General features: G+C 35.1%; 1 protein-coding gene across 5 annotated transcripts in view; it reads right to left on the bottom strand.

The window, feature by feature from the left end:
• LOC124169587 (nascent polypeptide-associated complex subunit alpha, muscle-specific form-like) overlaps window positions 1–21,753 on the bottom strand; it is a 68,907-nt gene that overhangs the window by 8,986 nt on the left and 38,168 nt on the right. The window contains exons 7-9 of one of the 5 annotated variants that reach the window (XM_046548229.1): window positions 17,785–17,970; window positions 14,614–14,649; window positions 1,146–1,322 (exon numbers count right to left, since the gene is read on the bottom strand). In XM_046548229.1, the coding sequence (XP_046404185.1) occupies window positions 1,146–1,322; window positions 14,614–14,649; window positions 17,785–17,970 (399 nt within the window). Of the gene's footprint in view, window positions 1–1,145; window positions 1,323–7,417; window positions 7,749–8,648; window positions 13,883–14,613; window positions 14,650–17,784; window positions 17,971–21,753 lie in introns of those variants that run through there. The other 4 variants (XM_046548249.1, XM_046548243.1, XM_046548237.1 and 1 more) reach the window with 4 other exon arrangements.

The raw sequence follows: 21,753 nt of genomic DNA, 5'->3' as shown, positions 1-21,753 counted from the left end.
AAAAAGCAGACATGATGGAATTCTCTTTGATAAAATACTCAATAGGTAAACTAGTCCTCCATTTAAATCTCTGGGCAGGGACTACCTTGGAGGTACCAGCCAACTGTGGTGATTAAGTTATGAGGATAAGAACATAAAACGTGGGATTGCTTAGGATGTACAGTAGACTAGAAAACCTTAAGGTGCAAATGCAAATATAGAATCACGACATGCTGGGAATCAGCAAAATTGGAGTGGCCTAGAGAGGGAGATTTCAGAGTGGAAGCAATGGGATTATACACACATGATCTCTAAATGGTAATGCTGTTAAATAGGATAGTTGGAAAAATATTAAAAGTGGACTTAAGAAGGCCAAACGAAGTTTTCGATTGAAGAATAGTTGTTAAGAAAAAACCATGGATCACAGATGAAGCCCTTGAAAATCTCCTTGAAGAATGGAGAAAGCATACGAATGCGAAAACTAAGGAAGAACAGGCTTGCTACTACAGATAGAGGAACAAGATTTATTGCAAAGCTTGAGAAGCATGATTGATGAACTTACGTAAGGATGTGCATATTAACCTTGTACATGGATAAGTGGAGGTGCAAAATGCACCAAGTGACTTTGAGAAGAACATCATCATTGACAGGTGCAGAGAAGCCAAACATTGAACCATTTGAAATTTAGTGTTACCAAAGAATGATAAAGTGGGTCAACTGATTAGGTCGAATGAGGAAGTGCTAAGAAGATTGGGAGGAAAGAGAAGTCTTCTGAAAACCCTAATGAGCAAAGACGGGACAGCTTAGTTGGCCATATGATGAGGCATGATGACCTAATGAAAACAATCAAGGAAAGGTGGATGGGAAGGAGACCAAGGGATGGTCCCAAATGAATTGCATAGGATAGGTCATTAAGGATGCAAAATAGAATAAATCCTATGAAAAGGCTAACATATTGGAGAGCAGAATGGAAAAGTGCATGAAAACAGACGAGAAGGATTGTTGGCATGTGATGATGATGAAATGATCGTACTTTTAAGTGAAGAAATAAAATTGTGACCCAATTTAGGAAGTAAATTCATTCCGTGAGGTATAAATCATCAGAAATAATTCACTAAACGAAAACTTATCCATCTCTCTCCATATAGAAATTAGTGGGATTTTACCTGTGCACCAGAAGCTATGCCTTCTGAGCTAGCCTTACTGCTGCCTCCAACTTGTTTTAGGTAATTTTTGTCATCAAAAATTTTCCGTTCTCCACCACCAGGCTTGTGCTTAACATTATCCATGGATCCAATTTTACTTTGAGCTTTATCTTTAAACTCCAACTTTTGGGACTCAATCTGTGAAATGAAACAAAAAAGGAAATTACATTTACTCTTGGTATAAAACAGCTGGTTTATTACATGTAAGGATACTTAATATATGCAGTACATATTTATGTCTTGTCATATTAATTAAAGTCTTGAAAAACTAATCTTTGGCAGCAAAAGTATTACTAAACCTTAAATGATGAACAAATCTTCAAAAAATCATGTGTAAATCATTCAAATTTTTTGAAGAAAATATCACTGTGATAAATATTGTTGAATTTTATGGTATAAGAAAGGGAAACGTCCAATGGATATGGCTATCAATGATGGCATATAAAAGAATCTGTGAAGTAATTATCTTGTTAGGTCTTATTTCCACTTTTGGTGGCTGGGGTGACACAACATTGCAGAACATTACAGAGGCTTGACAAAACATCAATAAACACTCAATCCATGTTGAAGCAGAAATACATTAAGGAAGGAATAATAGCACTAGAAGTCACAAAATGCACATTGAGATCACCCGGATTACTTGAATTGCATATAAAGATAAGTGCTCAAAGTAAATTAGTACAAAGGCAAGTGGCATGGTGCAGAGCATTTGATGTCCAAAAAAAACAGAGCAAATGAAGATGCATAAATGCCTCTTGCTCTTTCACTATCATCAACTTTAAACTTACATAAAGTGTTAATTTCAAGATGCACAAAGGTTAAGAAAACACTTAGCTGTTTCACAAAATAAAATATATTGCGACCGGTTTCGATACAGCGTATCATAACCTTGCATGAGGTCATATCTGGGAAAGTCACTAAAAGCTACTAGAAAATCCTCAATAAATTAAAAATTTTGCTTTCAGGGTAAATAAACAAATGCACTCATGTGCTTACTTCCAGGAAAGGAAAGTTTATGCAATGTTTTTCTTCTCTTATTCATCTCGAAAAAAAATTTCTTTTCGAAAATTTAATCTGGCATCCTCTTGTCAGTAAAGAAATATTCTGCTGCCTCTTCATCCTTTCACAAAATGCTGTTGATGAAATTCCCAAGATACAGCAGTCAGTGCAGCTACCTTCTTGGTATATTTCAGAGATTATCAATATTTCTAATTGTATATGAATATTTCAACGCCTCTGCTTGGTGATAGGTAGTGATGCCTCTTGAGTGTTTGAAACCTTAAATTTTGCAAAGCATACATCTACTTTTGACAAATTTGAAATTATAGTTGAGCAATCGATTAAAATATATTACCACATGGTGAATGTAGATTTCAACATTTCCTTTAGGATTTATTTTGACCAACCTAGGTTCCATTGTTATGTGTCATCCTTGAGGTAAAAAATTACATAAATTTCAAGTACCTCACATGCTAGGGGTATTTTTCTTTTATAAAGGTAGGGAAGGAAAGTGATTAGGGAAGGGGGAATGGACTGAAAGAGCTTAGTTTCATATTACTTTTTTTTAAACCAAAGCATATCTAAAGTTTGGTGATATTAGAGCAGGGGCACAGCTAGGAATTAAGGCTGGGTGGGGTTTAGGTGCAACTAAAAGCGTGATGTGTGGGGGTATGGAATACCCACCAGGATAAGTGGTAGGTGCGAGATTTATAAATTGCTGAATTTTAAGGTAAATGGTTCAAAATGGTGAGTTTTACGGCCTTATGAGGGATACTTTATTAATCCTTATACTATTCTATTAGTAATATCAATCCAATTAAGTAAAATGAATTAAACTTAAAAATTTCTCTGAGCTCTGGGGGTTTATCCCCCAAAACCCCCCTCGCTGTGCTACTGTATTAGAGATCCAAGTGATGTCTTTTGAGCCAGAAACTTTGAATTCAATTCGGTTGTCTTCCAGCAAGCATATAGGTACTTTGAAGTTTGAAACTAGACGACTCCTTGGTAATATGTACCAATTTTGGGCTCCTTCATTGCACCTATGATATGAATGCTGAATGCACACAGCTAAACAGCTGTAGCACATTAAATCAATCAATTTGGCTTTAACTTCGTGAAAATCCATGTTGAAATGAAAAATAAACAACCTTGGTAACTTTTCACTGGATATTTTTATAGGTACAATGCATTTCAATGCGGAGGTGTCATTTTCAAGTATTTACAAATGTATTTTCAAGTTCTTGTACTTGAAGATGATGCCTCGGCGTTGACACGCATTGTACTAATAAAAATTTCCAGTGAAAAGTTACCAAGGTTGTTTATTTTTCATTTAAGCTGTAGCACATATTAATACAATTTAATAAATTGATACTTCTTTCAATAAACATATATTTTTTCCTTTAATCAAAGGAAATACGCATTTCTTAAGAAGTAGGGTTGACATTTATTTATAGCACATTTATTTTTTGGTAAATTACGAGCTTCCTGATAGGATAATAGATGACCAAATAGGACATTCAACCATGTTTTTTCCTTGATTTCCTACTTTGAAACTGGAAGAAATATATAATTTATTGTAATTATAATTACCCCTAACTTTGATTTTGGTAACCTTGTTAGTGGAGCATTGAGCTTCTGATCAAAGAGTCCCGTTTTCAAATCCAATCAGGTTTTTGAGACCCCCTTACAACATCATCATGGTGTGAAGGTCGGGAAAAATGGAATAGTTGCACTTAATGGATGTGTATAATTCACACGCCTTGTTTAGTGTAGGGTGAGCCACACCCTGAGCTTTCCAAACCAACCCATGGGTTGAATCAAGAGTTAAGTAGAAAAGTGTTTTGTCTCAATAAAGTGTCTGTATCGATAAAAACAGCTTATATAGAATGAATCGTTAAAAAAGTTGGAAATATTTCTGAGCAATTCGTCATATCTTTATCTCTTGTATCTGTGTACTGTCTCTAAAAATTATTCCTTCATTCAAAAAAGTAACCTTTTACTTTTTTTCAAATTTAATTTTTATTTCTTATTTTCAATACGACTATTATGAAATTTTAGATCATTTTATGTGTTAGTCCTCATTTTATTTAGGCTGTTAGTTTATTCAGGGATATCTAAGTCCAATACTCATAGGAGAATCATGCTTCTGAGAACGGTATTATAAAGTTTTTGTGTGAAGGTTTTATCTTTTGCTATATTTTCTTTGCATAACAGTCTCTGGATGTTAGTTAATGTGTTTAAACTCATACCATACTCATACTGAATAAGCAAGTGTTTGAATCAATTTTTGAGGAATGTTTTATAATAATGATATTATCATTTGATATCATTCCTTATCATTCGTTGGAGTTGGCAAAAATGAGGAAAATTTTCAGCCATGTCATGCAAAAACAACTGAAGGAAAAAATACTGTAACCTTTAGACAAAATTTAGTATATTTTTTCAATATTTTAACTAAAAAATATATGTGCTATAACATATGACATTAGATGCAAAGGATAAGTTGGATTATTTGTCATAAGTGCTTTCATTTCTTGAGAGAGTGATCAGCTCCAGCAATATAGCCCGAGGCAAAGGTTAATGCTAAATATTAACTATCACATTATTCTGCAGACTTTCCACTATGATTACGTATTCCCCTCTTTATCTCTTCAATTACTGCAATATTGGACTTAATTGCTTGCCTATATTGTCAGGGTAGCATTTTGTTCTCAGATTGTAAAATCAGGTACACATTCAGTGAGGTCCATGTTTGAGAATTGTGTTTTACAACCAATAGATTTGGATTTTGTTCTCACTGGCAGTCAATATGAAAACTGAATTCATATGTACTGCTAAAGTAAATTTCAATTTTCTGGTAAAAATTAGAACTGGTTACGTGGGACAACATGGCATTGCCATACAAATTGTTTCAATGGCGTTTTAGTGAGCCATTTGTAACTTTAACCACTCTTAATGTTTGATTCTGATACTAAACTATCCATGTCTTCATAGAAGATAATCATGTAGCATGGTCAGAAAATTTGTAGTCAAACTCCGTGTTTGCATGGGAACCTGGATTTTTGTCAGGAAATATGGTTTGCATTACCAACTTCAATCTTTAATGGTAGGACAAAGTGTCTTGTCATAACTCTCTTCTTCTCTTTCTCTTTATTGCTTATATTCTCTCAATGATGAGATCATTTTGGTGCTTCATCTTTTATTAGTACATATCTGACATGGAATGATCATGAGCATTTTAAACCGAGCCTTCCATGGTTATGAAGAATCTGAGTTTTTCCCGGTGAATAGCATGGATGAAAGCTTCCCTGGTTTCCAACCAGATGAGAGCAATGAAGAATATAGATGGGGGCACAGGGGGTGCGTGCCCTCCTTTTGTGGGACCACCCATATTGCCAAACATAGCAGAACCACAATTGTAACTTTTTTATATAAATTATTATAAGATGGAATTGTCTTGAATATGTGTATAATCACTTTAATTAAAAATTTCTGAAGGTCTGCATGTGACTTGATTATTTTTTGTTACGATAAAAGTAAAGGTAACTCAAGATATCTTTTGTGCCCCCCTTGAGATTTCTCTGTATCCACTACTGGGTAGGCCTACACCATGCAGACCCTGACCTGGTTGCAAACCAAAGAAGCTTACATTCTTCCATGGTTATATAAATATTTATATTCCAGGTATTCTCTACATGCATGATATCACTCCATCTTTTAAATTTCAGCATATATTTACCCTCTTCTTTGATTAACCCATTTCAGGTGGGATGTACGAAGACTGCCAAGGCTATTTTCAGGAATTAGCAACATTTCAGATTTAAATATTTTTCAGCTACTTAATTTTATTTATTACGTCTAGATTTTTTTCCCAATTTTTAAGATATATTTATATCTTATAACCATGGATAGATTTTGGGGGTTTACATAAATTACAGCTGTTGACGAGAGGCCACAATCACGAAAAAGAAAGTGAAATAATTCGGGCCTATTAATCGGCCCCTGGCAGTTTTCGCTCAACCAGTGAGGGCTGATATATCAATCCGTAAAGGGTTAAATTTGCTTCGGCAGTGTTATCGGGTAGATTTCCCATCCCACATTGAAGATTTCTGGATGTGCCATTGAGCAGTAGGAGCATTTGGTCATATGCTGAATGGTACTCCCACAGATATTTAATCAAAGAAAGGTAAGTAATGCTGAATGATGTTATGAATGAATAAAAGGTAACATTGGTGTAACTATGTGGGGGATGAAGGGATAGATCCCCCCCAAAGCCTCAGAGAAATTAAAAAAAAATTATTTTAAACAATTGTCTAGTTTTGAGACATAATAATATCTGCATCTGCAGAAAGTTAAATTTTAAGTGCCAAAATGATGGGAACTTTATTTCTAGGCATGTCATTTTTTAAAAATTTTCCAGGAATCCCCGTTGCCTGGGGGGGGGGGGGGGGTGGGGTTGCCACCCCATCCCTCCCGAAGCATATTCCTAGTTACGCCAGTGCAAGGGAGTATTTGTGAAATGATTATCTCTTTCATAACCAAGGATGGCTTGATTTTGTATGCCTTGGATCATTCACTTTCAGATACTTGCAAAAAGATATTGTATTAAATTTTGCTGTAAATAGCTTTCTACTTATCATTTTTTGCATTAGATTTTGCATGTTTATTGCTAGTACTTTTCATTTTTTAGGGCTAATAAAATACATCTTTAGTACTAATACTGCCTCACTGATGTTGAATGGCAGATAGATTTTTTGAAAAAGTTATTCGTAATTAATATTTGTTTTATTAGTTTTGGCCTAATATAAATCACTTTGACTCCTTCATGAATAATGGAGAATTTACTTAAAGGTCCCAACTTTTTCTTGAAAGATTAAAAATGAAGGACAAGGCTAGTTTTCACTTGAAAACTGTACTTTTTTTAAAGTTTGAATGGGAGAGAAATCATTCTGCATGCATTCAAAAGCATACCAAATAAATCCTTAACTAGCAAAGTATAAATTCATTTGCACATAGCATGGTGGGTGCTTCAGTCATGTATACACTGAGAAAATAATTTCACAAACTTTATTTTCTCTCTGTATCCATGAAGTCCATTGTATCACTGAAGTTGGTCAGTTACTGCTTACAGGAAAATATTTTCACATCTCATTATAATTTTCATAAGCCTTCAACTAAAGGAAAACCAATTTTCACCGAGACTTCCACAAAATAATGAAAAATAGCTGTAAAAATGTTGTATACTCTCTGCCATTTTTATTTGTGAGAAATTATATCACACTATATTCACGATACAAAAAAATGTCACAAAAGCAATTCTCTGCATCCTGCCAGTTAGCTTGATTGACAATAGTATAGCTTGTCATCAGCTTAGCCCAATTTCAGATTCACACCAACTGAGAAGAATGACTAGCTCCATTTCTTGCCAACTGCCAGTGGTTACCCTAGTGGAGAGTGTGTCCAAGGAATCGCAACTCAGGAGTGGCCAGATGTTTCTTGAGAGGCTTCACCCAGTTTGGAAATGAGGTGAATTCAGTCTGCCCCTGAACTGTCTCCACTGAGTTGCTAGTATACAAATAATGCAAAAATATGTATAGGTAAAAGATTTTTACTGATAAAATATGCTGGCTGAAAGCGAATGGTCTTGTTAAATCTGTAATTACGTATTGTAAATGAGGAAAAAGGTTTGGATATGAAATACACAGAGAAGCATCACTCCCTCATTGATTATACCCAAGGTGTGGTTGGGATAGATAAGGGTAGAGCTCAACAAAGACTTAGCCTCAGGCCTGTGAATATTCATTCAGGGCAGGGGGCCAGTTACTTCCCCTTTGCCACCTAGCACATGGAGGATTTTATGAAAAGCTGTTCAAAGGCCTCACCTGGAATTTGAATCTGGAACCCCTCAATCAGCAAGCATGTACTCTACCTGCTAGGCTACCATGCTCCCAAGATGTGTTTGTAATGTATTCATATTATATTTAAAATAATTTACTTATACTATTTGATTTGGGCCAAATACAGTACTAATGAATTACAAAGTAAAATAAAATGAGATAAATATCTTATTTACAGCTACGTATTGGGTGGATCATTCAAATTTTCTTTCAAGAAATAACTTTAGTATGTAATTCCATTTTGTATTTTAAATTGCTTCCTCTTTTTTGTAGCTTGAGGATTGTATTGTAATTATTTACTTAGGCTTACATGAGAGATATGAGATGCCTTTAAGATCTCTTCATGTAGTTGCAGAAAAAGTTTATAAGCATAAAATGCTCTAAAATTATCATTCCTTTTTTGTCAAATCCAGAAAATTAGGGGTGTGAAGTGGTCCATTTATTCCTAATATTTTCAACCGGGAATACATTTGCACACACAAGAAGTAGTATTGAAAGTTGATGAATTTGATGGATCTTACTCATCAAGAATATAAATTTTGGTTAATAGCCCTAATTTTTGCTTAAGTTAAATGAAAAATTACAATCTTTCCACTGAAGTTATTTGAGCATGACATGTTTTGTTGTTACTTGAGAATATTTTGTAACAACGAAAGACGTCATGCTTAAATTATTTCAGTGGAAAGATTGCAATGTTTCATTCAACCAATGTTATAAACTTACACCGCATTGTGCCACATATCATACTAATTTTAGCTAATATGCCTAATAAATTTGGATCAGTCTGCCATCAAAGATGCGAGTGGTGACTTCAGTGAACCCACTGAAATGCAAACACAGTCACCAACTGGAGGTTCTTCTATTGTAATATTCATGGTGGTGGCCTTCCATTTATGGGAGTGGGGAAACTGAAGAGGTGGGGGAATGCAGGCAGGCACCACTCCTCCATTGCCACAGGAGAATATGTATGCCATGAGTACCCACTGATGGCTCAGGGTGCTGTTAATTTCTGAGTAATCTGTCACCACAGATGTCTATTTGTAAATTTGCCCCTCTGCAGTGTGGAGGTCAGTTGAGACTCACCAGTGGGTCATGCTAAAGGGAGCTTGTTAAATTCCTTATTTTGAAGGAAGAAGGGTGGGAAAGGAAGGTATTTTTCCATTGGAATTGAGACCAAATCCTCATAACATACATTTGAGGGGGCTGCATTATGGGGTATAAGTATAACCCTGGGAAGGTCTGCAAGGGTTTGTCATAGGTGTAGGCAAGGGAAGTGGTGAGGAGGTGGGAAACAAATTTGCTGTTTAAATTTCTGCGTGAGGCTTTCACAACACTGGATTGCAGCTCTCTTGATTGTTTTTTTCAACCCGAAAAACAGTGGAGGGAAATTTGCTGTGTTTCTGCTCTTATGAGTCTCTTCACATCATGCCTCTTTCCCCAGTGTAAAAGGCAAAACTAGTCAATTTAGATCTCACACTGCCCTTCTTGAAGACAGTTCTCTATACACCAAGGATGGAGATTTTCTACATCATTCAGTTTTTGCGATAAGACATGGAGCCTCATGAATTTTAGGCCTGGCTCCTTGTGTCCAAGATATTTGAATTCAATTGCAGTGTTATGAAAGGGGAACTTGCCTAACATGTTTCGCATTTTCAGTCTCAATTTGAGAATCAGAGATTAACTCTCAAACTGTTTTGGTAGCCCACCCATTTACCTCTGACTGACTGTCTCCCCACCTCCTCCTTTACCTCAGCTCCTTGGCTTTGACTTTTTTCTCACTCTTAGGAAGGAAAAACTATTTAATAGAAAAATGTTAAAGCATGAAAATAATTTAAGGAATAGCTATTGATGCCTGTATGTGCTTAATGAAAATTGAAAGAAGTGAACTTAGTAAAAAATCATTCCACTTATCAACATTCCAGCCCAAGAGATTATGTGAATCTAAATGAATATTCTACAAGGGCAGTAATCAGCTTTATTTTTGCATGTATCAAAGGAGATTAAACCTAAATTGTAGTTTTACATGCCCATTCTTGTGTGTGCAAGTTCCTAATAGTGACCCATTACCTTAATATTATCACATATATTATACATAGTTAATATTGTTATAATTACTGTACATACCACAAAAATTTCATGCTTAAAGACTAATTCTTGACCTGGTTTTCTGCATTAATATTATAACATTTCAACAAGATTTCCGTCAGATAATCTTTCTGTTTAATGACCCATCTCTGCTTCTGTAGCAAAAGCATCCTAGTGATTTGCCATTGTATTTTAGATCTTAAATGGTTTGCATTTGAATACAGATTGGGTTATTTGTAATTCACAGGTCCAGCAAAAGTTAGATCTTCAGGTGCTTAAGATTCTATTACAATCCTGTGATATATGCCACCATTTCAATGTTACATTTTGTTATGAGGCAGTCATTTTAATATAATTTAAATTTTTGGGGAGAATCTTTATTCAGGGATTGATAAAAATGAAAGTTATTTTATAAATCAAAATATAGTGAAATATTTGTAAAAATTGAGTGAAAGTAGTAACTGCTAAAACTAGTTGCGTAGAGTGTTATGAGTGGAATCCTTTTGAGAGGCTATGTTTGAATCTATAGGGTTTTGTTGAATTATGTTAGGTTTTCGGTGTTGTGCCAGGGGATTATGTGACCCATTACATACAATGTGACTTATAAGGATATATTATTGAGAATAGTAAATGTTTTATAATGTGTAAAAGTGATCCAAACAGGCACAAAAATGTCTTGCTCATTGATGTGTCTGGTGAAACTTTGTGGAATATGCTAATAATTTTAAATAAATAGAAGTGAATAACATAAATGAATACTTAATAGCCTTATTTTGTATTATTTAAAAAGTCTTGATAATTAGCTACTTTAATTATAAGGAATACCTTTTTCCTGTATCTCTCCTTAACTTAATTTGTGGTTTTGTGCCTCCGAAAACCCAGCAAAACAAAGCTTTTGTATCCAATCACTCGCTTAAAATTCACACTATCAGTACTCGGTTTCAAATTGCCATGAATGGCAATGGCCTGAGGGTATGAAATATGAATTCTGTGAAACCACCTTCCATGGTGACATTTCCAAGCTGAAACCACCTGCCATGGACCTTTAACGGCAGCATCACTCTGCATTGTGCAATAACATTTTTCAAATCGAGCCCATGATCTGTGTGTATTTTATGAGACCTATTTGATGATTGAAAACAGGGAAGTTAAACCACATCCCACGTACCTGTCATCAGGAATGTTTACTTATTCAAGCATGGCACTAAATTGCTGCAATTTCAAAGCAAAAGATTAACAAAGGCAGTCTGAACAAAATTACCTTTTTATCTAGTATAAATTGGATACCCCCTCTGGATCTGCCACTCCTCTCATAGAATACGATATAACCACATAATTGATTCAAATAATGTAACAAAAATCTTCCAAGCCACAGCTGGCAACAGGCTTCCCAATAATCCACCTTCATGAAGTTGATGCGACATGTCATAGCCTCATACTTGATGCAGATCTAGCTTCATTCTTGTAACACTATACGCATTGAGCTCTCTATTCCTTTATCTGTAGTTCTAGTCAGAATTTTTTACATATATATAATTTGACTCACAACTGAGGATATGAGAATACAAATACATACAGAAAATGTGTAGGGAAGTATTATCGAAAAGAGTCTGCCTTAGAGGTAGGTCCCCGTCAAAAATATCAACCACATAACCTTAGATTTAAGCAATGAATTCCTTACTTTGCATGCCAAATTAAGTGCATTTTGAAAGACTACTGCAGGTGTTATTAAGAGTCCATTCGTGGAGCTTAAATAGATATTCCGTTAATCTTTAAAATCAGTAATCTAATGCAGATTTAAGTATACTGGTACTAGCCACGGTATCTTAACTGGCTAATGTATTTGACTGGAAATCGGGGAATCCAGGTTTGAATCCCAATCAAGACGAATGGTTTTTTTTCTCTGTGGAATTTTCACTCAATTAATGCAGATTTGAATGATGCACATTGACATTTGGTGTTTCAAGGAAAATGCATAACAGATACTACTTGCTCTATTGCTTCTGACTTAATAGGGCACTGATTATAGTCATGCACATGCAAGTCATTGTGGCATAACATTAAAACAAATCTGTGTATAACATGTACTAGACATCAAATAAGTGCTTTAAATAGCATAAAATAAGTATTAATCTCTTAGCTATCTGCAGATGTCAGCTTGGTTTGAAATATTTTTCAACTACATAATACATATGTTGTTGTTTTGTGACTGACAAAAACAAGTTTATATCTACGACATTTCATAACTTTAACTGGCAATGCTCACAATCGTGTTCCTTGCATCGATATGATTCATTCACTTTTGGTATTCATGGGGTAAGGCTGAAGTGCTCTCAGTTTGTTTTTAATTAGCCCAAGCTTCATTCCATTCGAAACATATTTCTCACTACATATTCGCCTGTCTTAAATAAAACCCCTCAATACATGAAACACTGAAATTATATATGTTTTGTGTGCAATGACCAGTAGGGATTGAATCATGAAAGTATGCAATTTTTGTTCAAAAAGGAGTTAAAGCTTTCCTCAATCAATCTCTGACAACTCAAGCTTTGTTGATGCTTTTTAGGGTTTCTACAACCTTTGTGCATCTCACTCTTGACCCATCTGGAGTTATTGGAGTGGAACAAAAACTAATGGGTGCGCTGAATCTAAAATTGAGAAAATTTATTATTTCTTCATGCAAACCATATGCAAAATTTGCCCTTTGTTTGCCACCTAATCAGGTCTTTTTAAGCATAGTAACACAAATTGTCGATTTATTCCTACTCCCCTTCTTCTGCCCCTCGCTCAACTCTAGGCTTCTTTTCACTTACTGATACGCAAGGGGACACCTCTGATAAAAAGTCTAATTAAATATGTCAGACATATCGAGAGAATGGAAAATATTTCTTCATCCCTTATAAGATAATATGTGTGTTAATGATTTAACTAAGAAAAATCTAATGTAGAAACTTTTTGTGATTCTCTTATGATATTTTTAAGTGTAATTTATGTTATATTGATTGTACTTATAGCTACATCTGTACCCATATGTATACAAGTTGGCAGTGATGAGAGAAGAATGTGATATTACTAGTTTGAAAATATGAAGCATTGAATTGTAGAAAACATATGATGGATTTCTATGATCTTTATGCCAGAGTATAATCATATTCTCTTATTTAAGGCAAATATTTTTGGCTTGTACATTATTATTTTACCCTTGCTATTACAGTTCCTTCAAATTTGCTTTGAGAAACTGATTTTTTCTCCACGTCCAAATTCAGACTAAAACTGTGCATAAATTGAGGAATAAGCGACACAATATATTTTATGCTTTTGCTTCAATTGCTCTTAAAATTATTATTTTACAAGTATAGTACATACAAGGCAGAATACAATGCAATATTTAATCTTCTCCCAAATGTACATATCAAGTAATAACATGTCATAAATAATATCTAGGCCCATTGGAAAATACTAATGACAAAACCAAAAAAAGCAGGAGGAATATATTCAATAAATTAACTCTTGATAGTACATTTCTGTCAGCATTGCTCTCCAGGCAGGTGAAAAGAATCGAAATAATTGGAATGGAAGACCATGCATGAGCAACCAAATACAATGCAAATAGGACATGAATTTTGGAGCATTTTGGCCAGCTCATTCTATTTCCAGTATCGAAAGGGACATTCATGGACACCGATCTTCATTTTGATGATTAAATGCAGGACTTACCTTAAAACAGAATGAATTTTTTTTTCAGGAAACATGTTCATATTCCATGGGATATTGTGTTAACTAATGAGGATATAATCATTACTAGGTTTTATCTTTTGATTTTTTGGTGAGAAAATAAATGAGGGATAGTACATTACTGGGTCAAATAAGGAAAGCTAAATTTACTTTATTATTTTCTAGAGTCGTCATTCAACAACATGCGTTCAGATCAAATGTTTCAGGTTTTAACTTCTGTGGGGTTTGAAGCAAATTGAAAGCTCTGGAAAGATTCCATAATGGTGGGGAAATCATCATGAAATCAATAAAAAAATACCTTAACTCAGACTCAATATAACTCAATCACACAAAATATGCTGAACTACCAATTCAAAATTATGCTTACATCAAATCATTCCTGACCTTGTTCTAGATGGACTAATGAGTATACATCTAAATGAAAACAAAAATCAAGTATCTTTTAGCCATAGAAGCAGTTTAAGCTGTAGAAATATTACTTGCATAGAAAAGTTTTTCTCTCAAGAGCCAAAAATTTAGACAGGAAAGAATATCAAGTAACCTGATTTCTAATGCATATCAAGTATGATCCATCAGCTTTTGGACCCTTTGGGTATTGATCATTCGCAAGTGTTGCAATTTCATAGAAATATATTGATTTCTTGGATGGCTAAGAAATATTTCAAATTTGTTTTCATTAAATATTTTAAAAATGTAAGGGGTATGCTACTCACATTACTATTGGTGTCATCTTTGGTGCTTGCTGTCTTCTGAATGTAAAAAAAGTGAAATGTTAGACTTGAGTAAAAAAAATTAAAACATAATTAGTTCAAGCCCTTGGTTGTTCAAAGACAGTGAAATGCATAATCAGTCTATCTTGAGTAGTGTATGTATTTGTTTTTATATTATTGTTCTTTAGAATTAAGAGGAAGGATCAAAGACAAATTTCAGTTATATATTTCATCATACATATGTAGCAAATACATACATTCTTATCACTCAGCAAACACTAAAAGGTGTCGCACAAAACAAAATAGCATAAGCAAGGGGACAATATGTATCACATTAATGGAGCCACAGGTAGTGAATGGAATGCGTTATTACATGAACTTTAGCACAGACACCGTAGCAACATAAATAAACAAAACGGGGTCAGGACTAGGACAAAATGTTACACATGAAATATTTTGTGCCAGTGATAGAAGATTGTAATAGCAATCTCCACATTGATTATTTTACCATGAAATTAGATACTATCCTCTCAATAGCCATTTGAAATGGTAAAGATTCAGATCAGATCAGGAAATATTTTTTGTGGTATGAATATGGATTCAATGAGATTTTTAATATTCTAATAATGAAATGTGCTAATAACATTTTGATCTTTGATCAAACCAAACAATGCATAGTTTAAACTTTAGGGTTAAAGGGAATTTCTTGCTCTTCTATGAAAAAAACAAGAAATTAATACTTTTCATCTCTCTTATGCATGTATGGAATATTGAATATTTATCATTGAATGTTACGCTTAATTGTGCTCACCATGTGGTGAACAAAATCTGAGTGCATATGAGCCCAAGAGCTGACACGTTCTCCTCAACGTTTGACGAGAGACATCTCAAGTCTGTGATGTAGCAGAAATTGCAGGAAGTTTTGACTAGGTACACTTGACTATTCCTTGTATGAAAGAAAAACTTGGGAAGATGTGCTGGATATGAAACTCACTATTCAAAGGAATGGCCAAAAATAAAGTAGAGTAATTCCATGGAGTAAAAATCATTTTTCTCTACCTTATCAAAACTGGATCTACTGAATACATGCCAGTTGTTCTACCACTTGAATTATGTGCCTAAGCATCTTATTCCTGTGCAGAGTTTTGTTGGCATTCTCCTCTGAAGCTAACAAACTGCGTATGGGGAGATGTCGTAGTTGTTGAAGTGATAGAACATCTGACGCAAATTCAGGAGACGACGGGTTCGAGCCCCAGTCGAGGCAAATGATTTTTCGTCTTTGGAATTTTGGCTCTACAAAGATCATATTTTAACATGCTTTGAAACAAATACATATTAATTTTGACAATCTGGTCTTATTGGTTGGACTTCTAAATCTCTTAATTTTAGTTCATGATGAAGTATAGCCAGTGTAAACAATCTCAACTTTCTGCAAGTCACTACAGGCATCTCACTGCTTCTAACATCTAGGCTTTGAATAATTGCCATTCCAGCTTGCACGATTAACAGATAGAGATTCCATTACATTACAACACATTCCCTAGCAAAAACTTGGCCACACAATAACTAGGATAGAATTTGATAGACTTAGCTATGTGATGCAATAATCTGAAAATTTAAAGATGTTTCATAGCTTCATACTCATGCCAAATGGTGAATTAAATTTTTGTGATCAAAATGTTGAAATTTAAAAAAAACGTATGTATGAAATTATTATGTAAAAATATATGTCATGCAAATGGTAAAGACTTGACATGAATATTCACATGCGACTGTACCACTTCAAAACTTATTTGACATGATTCATTAGGCATGCTATTTATGTATTCATAAGTTTACACATGAATAAACATGCAATGTGACTAAATGTACTGTCACAGGCTTAATATTGATTTTAATGGTCAGTCATTTCAGGTACTAAACCTTGTAGTCCTTAAAGGCTCATTACATATATGCATATCCAATATTTTGGTGGGCTTATTGGAATAGGTGATTGGATTGTATAAATTGGTGTGTGTACATTTTTGTCCCGCTAAAGACAAAATTTCCTATAGATAGAAAGTAGAGTTCGTTAAAATGCATGCTGTCTAAGTTATCTCAAAATGTGGGACTATGGCATGTGTTTCTGGTGGTGTTAGATCAGTCTCCAAATATATTTTTGTGTCATTCAGAAGGAATCAAAGTATGAAAAATGTTAAGGAATTAATACTTATAGATCGCACTGCATCCACTTTGGAAAAAAATCTTTGTAAATTCTGTTAGAAAAATTTAAGTTGAATAATATTCATGTTGTACATCATGCTTTCATGTATCTATGTCATTTAATGAAGGTGTGAATTTGAATCTGCTTCTATTTTCTCTATAAATCATCTAACGTTATGGTGATAGTATACTACCAAGGGAGAACAATTATCTCACCAGTTTTAATAAAATATGTTGTGCTAGGAACTTGAAGCCTTTAATTCTCTTGAAAAAGTCAGACCTTATGGTTGTGTCAGTGTCGATAGTTAGAATCAACCTACTCAATTTAAGTCTGCACCGTAAACCCCTACTATGATCTGATAGGTTGGTATGTATTAAGGCATTGAATGGGTACGACAAATCAGCCTCTGTCATTACAGGCATAATACATTCAAATCAATAGATGAAGCAATATATGTTATATTATGCAGTCAAGTTATAAGAGCGAGAGGGAAAAACTTTAATGGCACCATTTATGAAATAGTAAATTAGGCTTGCCAGTTGTAGATAACTATTAGATTAGTTGTAGATACGGCAAAAACTTTTTTGATGCGGAAGCCTTTGATGAACTTAAGCTTAATCTATGAAACTGTGTTTGAAACCCAGAATATGTTAGTACATTCTTTACAGAGTTTTTCAGGAATAAAAATTTCTATTTACCTCAGCTGGCCTGATTACTAGAAGTCCTTTTAAAACATGGAACATTTTGCTATATTTGTTAAATCATTGAATATAAATAAATATTAATTTTCAATCAATTTTTACATGTGCCATATGCCTCTAATACAAACATTCTTGAATTTTTAAACTATCCCAGGAAGTATACACAATTTAAACAAACACAATTGGTCGTTCTATTTGAATGGGTGGGGATTTTTCTTGTTCTGTCCTTGGAACACACTCAACTGGTGCAGTTTCTGGTCTCTCGCTTACCTTGACGGTACCACCCCCTGGGGCATGCTTGATGTTGTCCTTTGACCCAACCTTTGGCTTTGCTTTGTCTTTGAAATCCAATTTTACAGTTTCTATTTTCTTTTCTCCACCTCCTGGTTTATATGTAGCGTTGTCAAGAGATCCAACTTTTGGTTTGGCACTCCAGGTGAGCTTCACTTGTTGGATCTGATCAGGCAGAAAAAGTTCGTGATTTACAATTGTGAATATACAATTATTGAAATTAGATTACTTATTGCTTAGGGTTACCAAATATCTTTCAAATCTTTAGAATACCAAAAAAATTCAACACCTCCGTAGCATTCAGAAGGAATTTCAAAACATTCCTGTTACTTCTCCTTTCAATGGAGTTAAAGTTTGAAAAATAGAATTTTTAAACCTTAACTCGTTTCAATTTGTAGCAAAAAAATTACAGTAGGGCTAATTTTTTTTACTGAAAACGATTCACGAATGTAATTGATTTTCAGCAAATAACAAACATGACTGTAGTTGATCATGCTTGAAAATGATTGAGGGAATAGTTTTATTTTGTTAAATTTAACCTGAAAATTTCTTGGTTATAGTTCCATTAAGTTTTTGTTTCATTTAAGTAAAAGATATGAATGTGACAGGATGGAGGTTTTGAGGTCTTGATTGGGTGGGGTCCATTGACTCCCATTTGGGAAAGCCCCAGGTCCTTACTCTGAGAAGGAAAGCTATATTTGAAATGATTGAATGGAAAATATATATTAATAGATGTAAACTTTTTAGCATAACAATTAAGCTGTTATGATTTTCTTTCCCTTCACATTGCATAACACTGCAATGGCCTTCTGGCACTTTTTTTACTTTAGTTTGTCTCCAGTGGTGAAGTGTCACCAGCAAAAGCTCTGCTCCTTATGAATTTTAATGTGAAAGAAGAAAATTAGTAGTGTTCTCATATTTGCTAACTGAAAAGGATGTATTTTCATCCTGAAGGAAACTCTTAATCACTGCCTTTTTCTTTGGCCCACTTTAAGAGGGCATGGTATCCATGTGCTGTCTGATGAATTATTTGTATGTGCATGTTTTTCTCAGGATTGGGGTAAGTGGAAGTAATTACCTTGCATTGAGGCCCCGATTAGTCCAGTAGCTAATCAAAAATGAATAATTGATTTTAAGTGAAATTACATTTTGAAAGTGATTAGTGATTTTATAAATTAACTCACGTAAAGAATTAAACTTAGTTTCTGGAATATCAGGTATTATTCAGTCATACTTCTTGGCCCCATTTATTATTGGTGATTTGTTATGATTATGCATATTTTTAAGTTACAACATGGCTGAAGATCAGCACCTCACTGTTTACTGATTTTGTCGACAGATAAGAGATTCACATGTTTGGCAGCAGACCATTGTGATTCAGATAAATGATGAAGTAAATTCAATGTTCCAAACTATGTTTCGTTTTGTCGAATTCTATCATAGACTCTTACCTCACATCTAATGCCTCCAATCGGGGGATGTAAACCATGGACCTGAGTAGAAACACTGAAATAGGTATGCACTTTCAATATGCTGGGGGACTGAAAAATTCTTATTTCCACTCTGGTTGATCTAATAAAACCTAAATCATTAGCTCCTTCTGTTATTGAGTCGGAGTTGTTTTCTCTATAATGAGAGGTGCTCAATGGTAGATGGATAATTATTTTCCTTAACTCAAACTTCCCTAACTCCAGAGGCCCAATCTATCTGCCTGGGGGGTAAATGCGAAGAGTGCCATGGGATGAACTATCGGCCAGATTTTTTTCCACTCGCACCTTTTATTTTTTATGCTTCGTGTAGCTTTTGTAACTATTTTTTAGTATCTGTCATGCTTTTATGTTCCTGTAAGTACAGTAGAACCTCACTTATGAAACTTTCAGCGGAAAACCAAAAAAAGTTTCATAAGTGAGGAAGTTTCATATGTGAGGTTTTTCGGTATTCAGCATGAAATCCTTTCCTATAGTGGCCGGTTTGTTTCCAGGATGCAATTACTCATTTGGAGGCAAGAAATTGAAGCCTAATAAACTTATTTACCCATAAGCAACGCCACAGATGATGTGTTACTTTAAGAGAAACATAATTTTGCATTCCTGAACAACATTACCCACGGTTGAACGTCTAGCGTTTCTGGCTCTAAGCTGCAAGGCTATCATACTGGAGAAATTTTGGAATGATGACACTAAATGTTCACAGAGAAGCCAGTTTTTGAAAAAAGTTGACTCATTAAAAGCAGTTTTCAGGAAATTCATTTTACCACCTATAGGCAAACCCAAGATTGGAGATTGAAGAAATGAATACCTGAGGAAAGTCATCCAAATTAACCCCGTAATTAGGGAGCAAAATTTCACTAATGCATCACGAAGGCTTCACACCTTACGGACCCGGGTTCATGTCCTGGCCGAGGCAGAAAGTTTTCAGAGATGGCTGTATCCCTGCTTGAGAGTAGTGTGGACGGAACTTCCAGGGCAACACACTGTCTGGCAGATGGGACATTAAGCCCTGGTTATGCCTATTGTTACAACCTGGCTAATTCCAGCACAGGGTTTCTATACTCCCTCCCTTACCTCATGGCGAAAATGACCCCAGCTGTCGGTTTCCTCCCTCTAAATACCATGCCATAGATAATATGGAGCACCCGGCAGTGGCATAATTATGGTGGGGCGATGAGGGAATAGATCCCCCTCCAAAGCCTCAGAGAAAAAAAATTTTTAAAATGCCTGGCTTTGATATACAGCAACTGCATCTACTTAAAGTAAAATTTTAAGTGCCAAAATGATGTAAAACATATTTACAGGCATGCCTTTTTTTAATTATCTGGTAATCCCCGTTGCCTCGGGGGGGGGGGGGGCGGTGTAGCCGCCCCTCAGGTACTACCATCACCCCCAAAAGCCCTAAATTCCTAGTTGCGCCACTGGTACCCGGGATATTCCGTGACTAAGACTTTTCCCGGTGCTTAGATCACTTCTTTTAAGTGAGCATTTGAAATAACCGCGCAACTGCCGTCAGCGATGAATGAACAAAAATAGATTAAGAGCCCGGAAAAATCTCCCCTCTCAATAATGTTTACGCACTAAAAAAGAATTTTTCCCATGAAATTTTAGCAATAGTAGATTGAATCTACCGGGTATAGCTTCTCTGTCGGCATTCTTCCGCGAATTCAGCGCCGGGAACTTCGACTCACAAGCCGTGTGACTCATCTTCACGTAATATTTTGCTTCCCCATACCTGATCACAACACCGGACACTTTATGTACTTCAATATAATGGTTATAAGCCATTCCTGAGTCGAAAGGAACTGCCTTATCTTTCGCGTTTTGAATTTGACTTTAATGATTACGTTACGACTGACAACGCGAGTTATTCTCCGAGGGCATTCGTACTAACTCTCGTTCAGTTAAAAAATAAACGCTTGCCACCTGGTACACTCAAGATAATAGCTACTCAAGGTCCAATTTTGTTTCATTTAAACCCACTGAGATACAAGTTGGGTCAGTTTTGATCTGCGCGCCGCGTAAGCAACTTTCCCCCGGCTCAATTCGTCCCGTGGATCAGCCCGCGGATTGTGACCACGCATGCTGTTTTTACCATACTGTTGAATCACCATCGACTTGCGTCCATACTGCAAATACGATAATCTTTTTTGGATGACCTTGGAAGCCAAAAGTTTGGTACGGGAGGATTTTTAACAGCTCATTTAGGTGTTATTTCGCTGGGGCGACGGATAACATAACCTTGGAAAATTCTAGACAATCTTCCGTCAGAGATAGATATTCCGGATTAACGATCATCTACTGCAGTTAAAATTAATATCTAATAAACAGCATCGCTCATTATTAAAACTTATTATTCTTCACTGACATATATATGTAATGAGCACATACTACCCTATAGAGCACTATACTGTGACTAAAATCGGCGCGCGAACTGCAATCTTCTCGTAGAGCAGTT

Source organism: Ischnura elegans, chromosome 1, assembly GCF_921293095.1.
Source record: "Ischnura elegans chromosome 1, ioIscEleg1.1, whole genome shotgun sequence".
In the NCBI taxonomy this organism is placed as follows: domain Eukaryota; kingdom Metazoa; phylum Arthropoda; class Insecta; order Odonata; family Coenagrionidae; genus Ischnura; species Ischnura elegans.
This window is presented reverse-complemented; position numbering and strand designations above follow the sequence as displayed.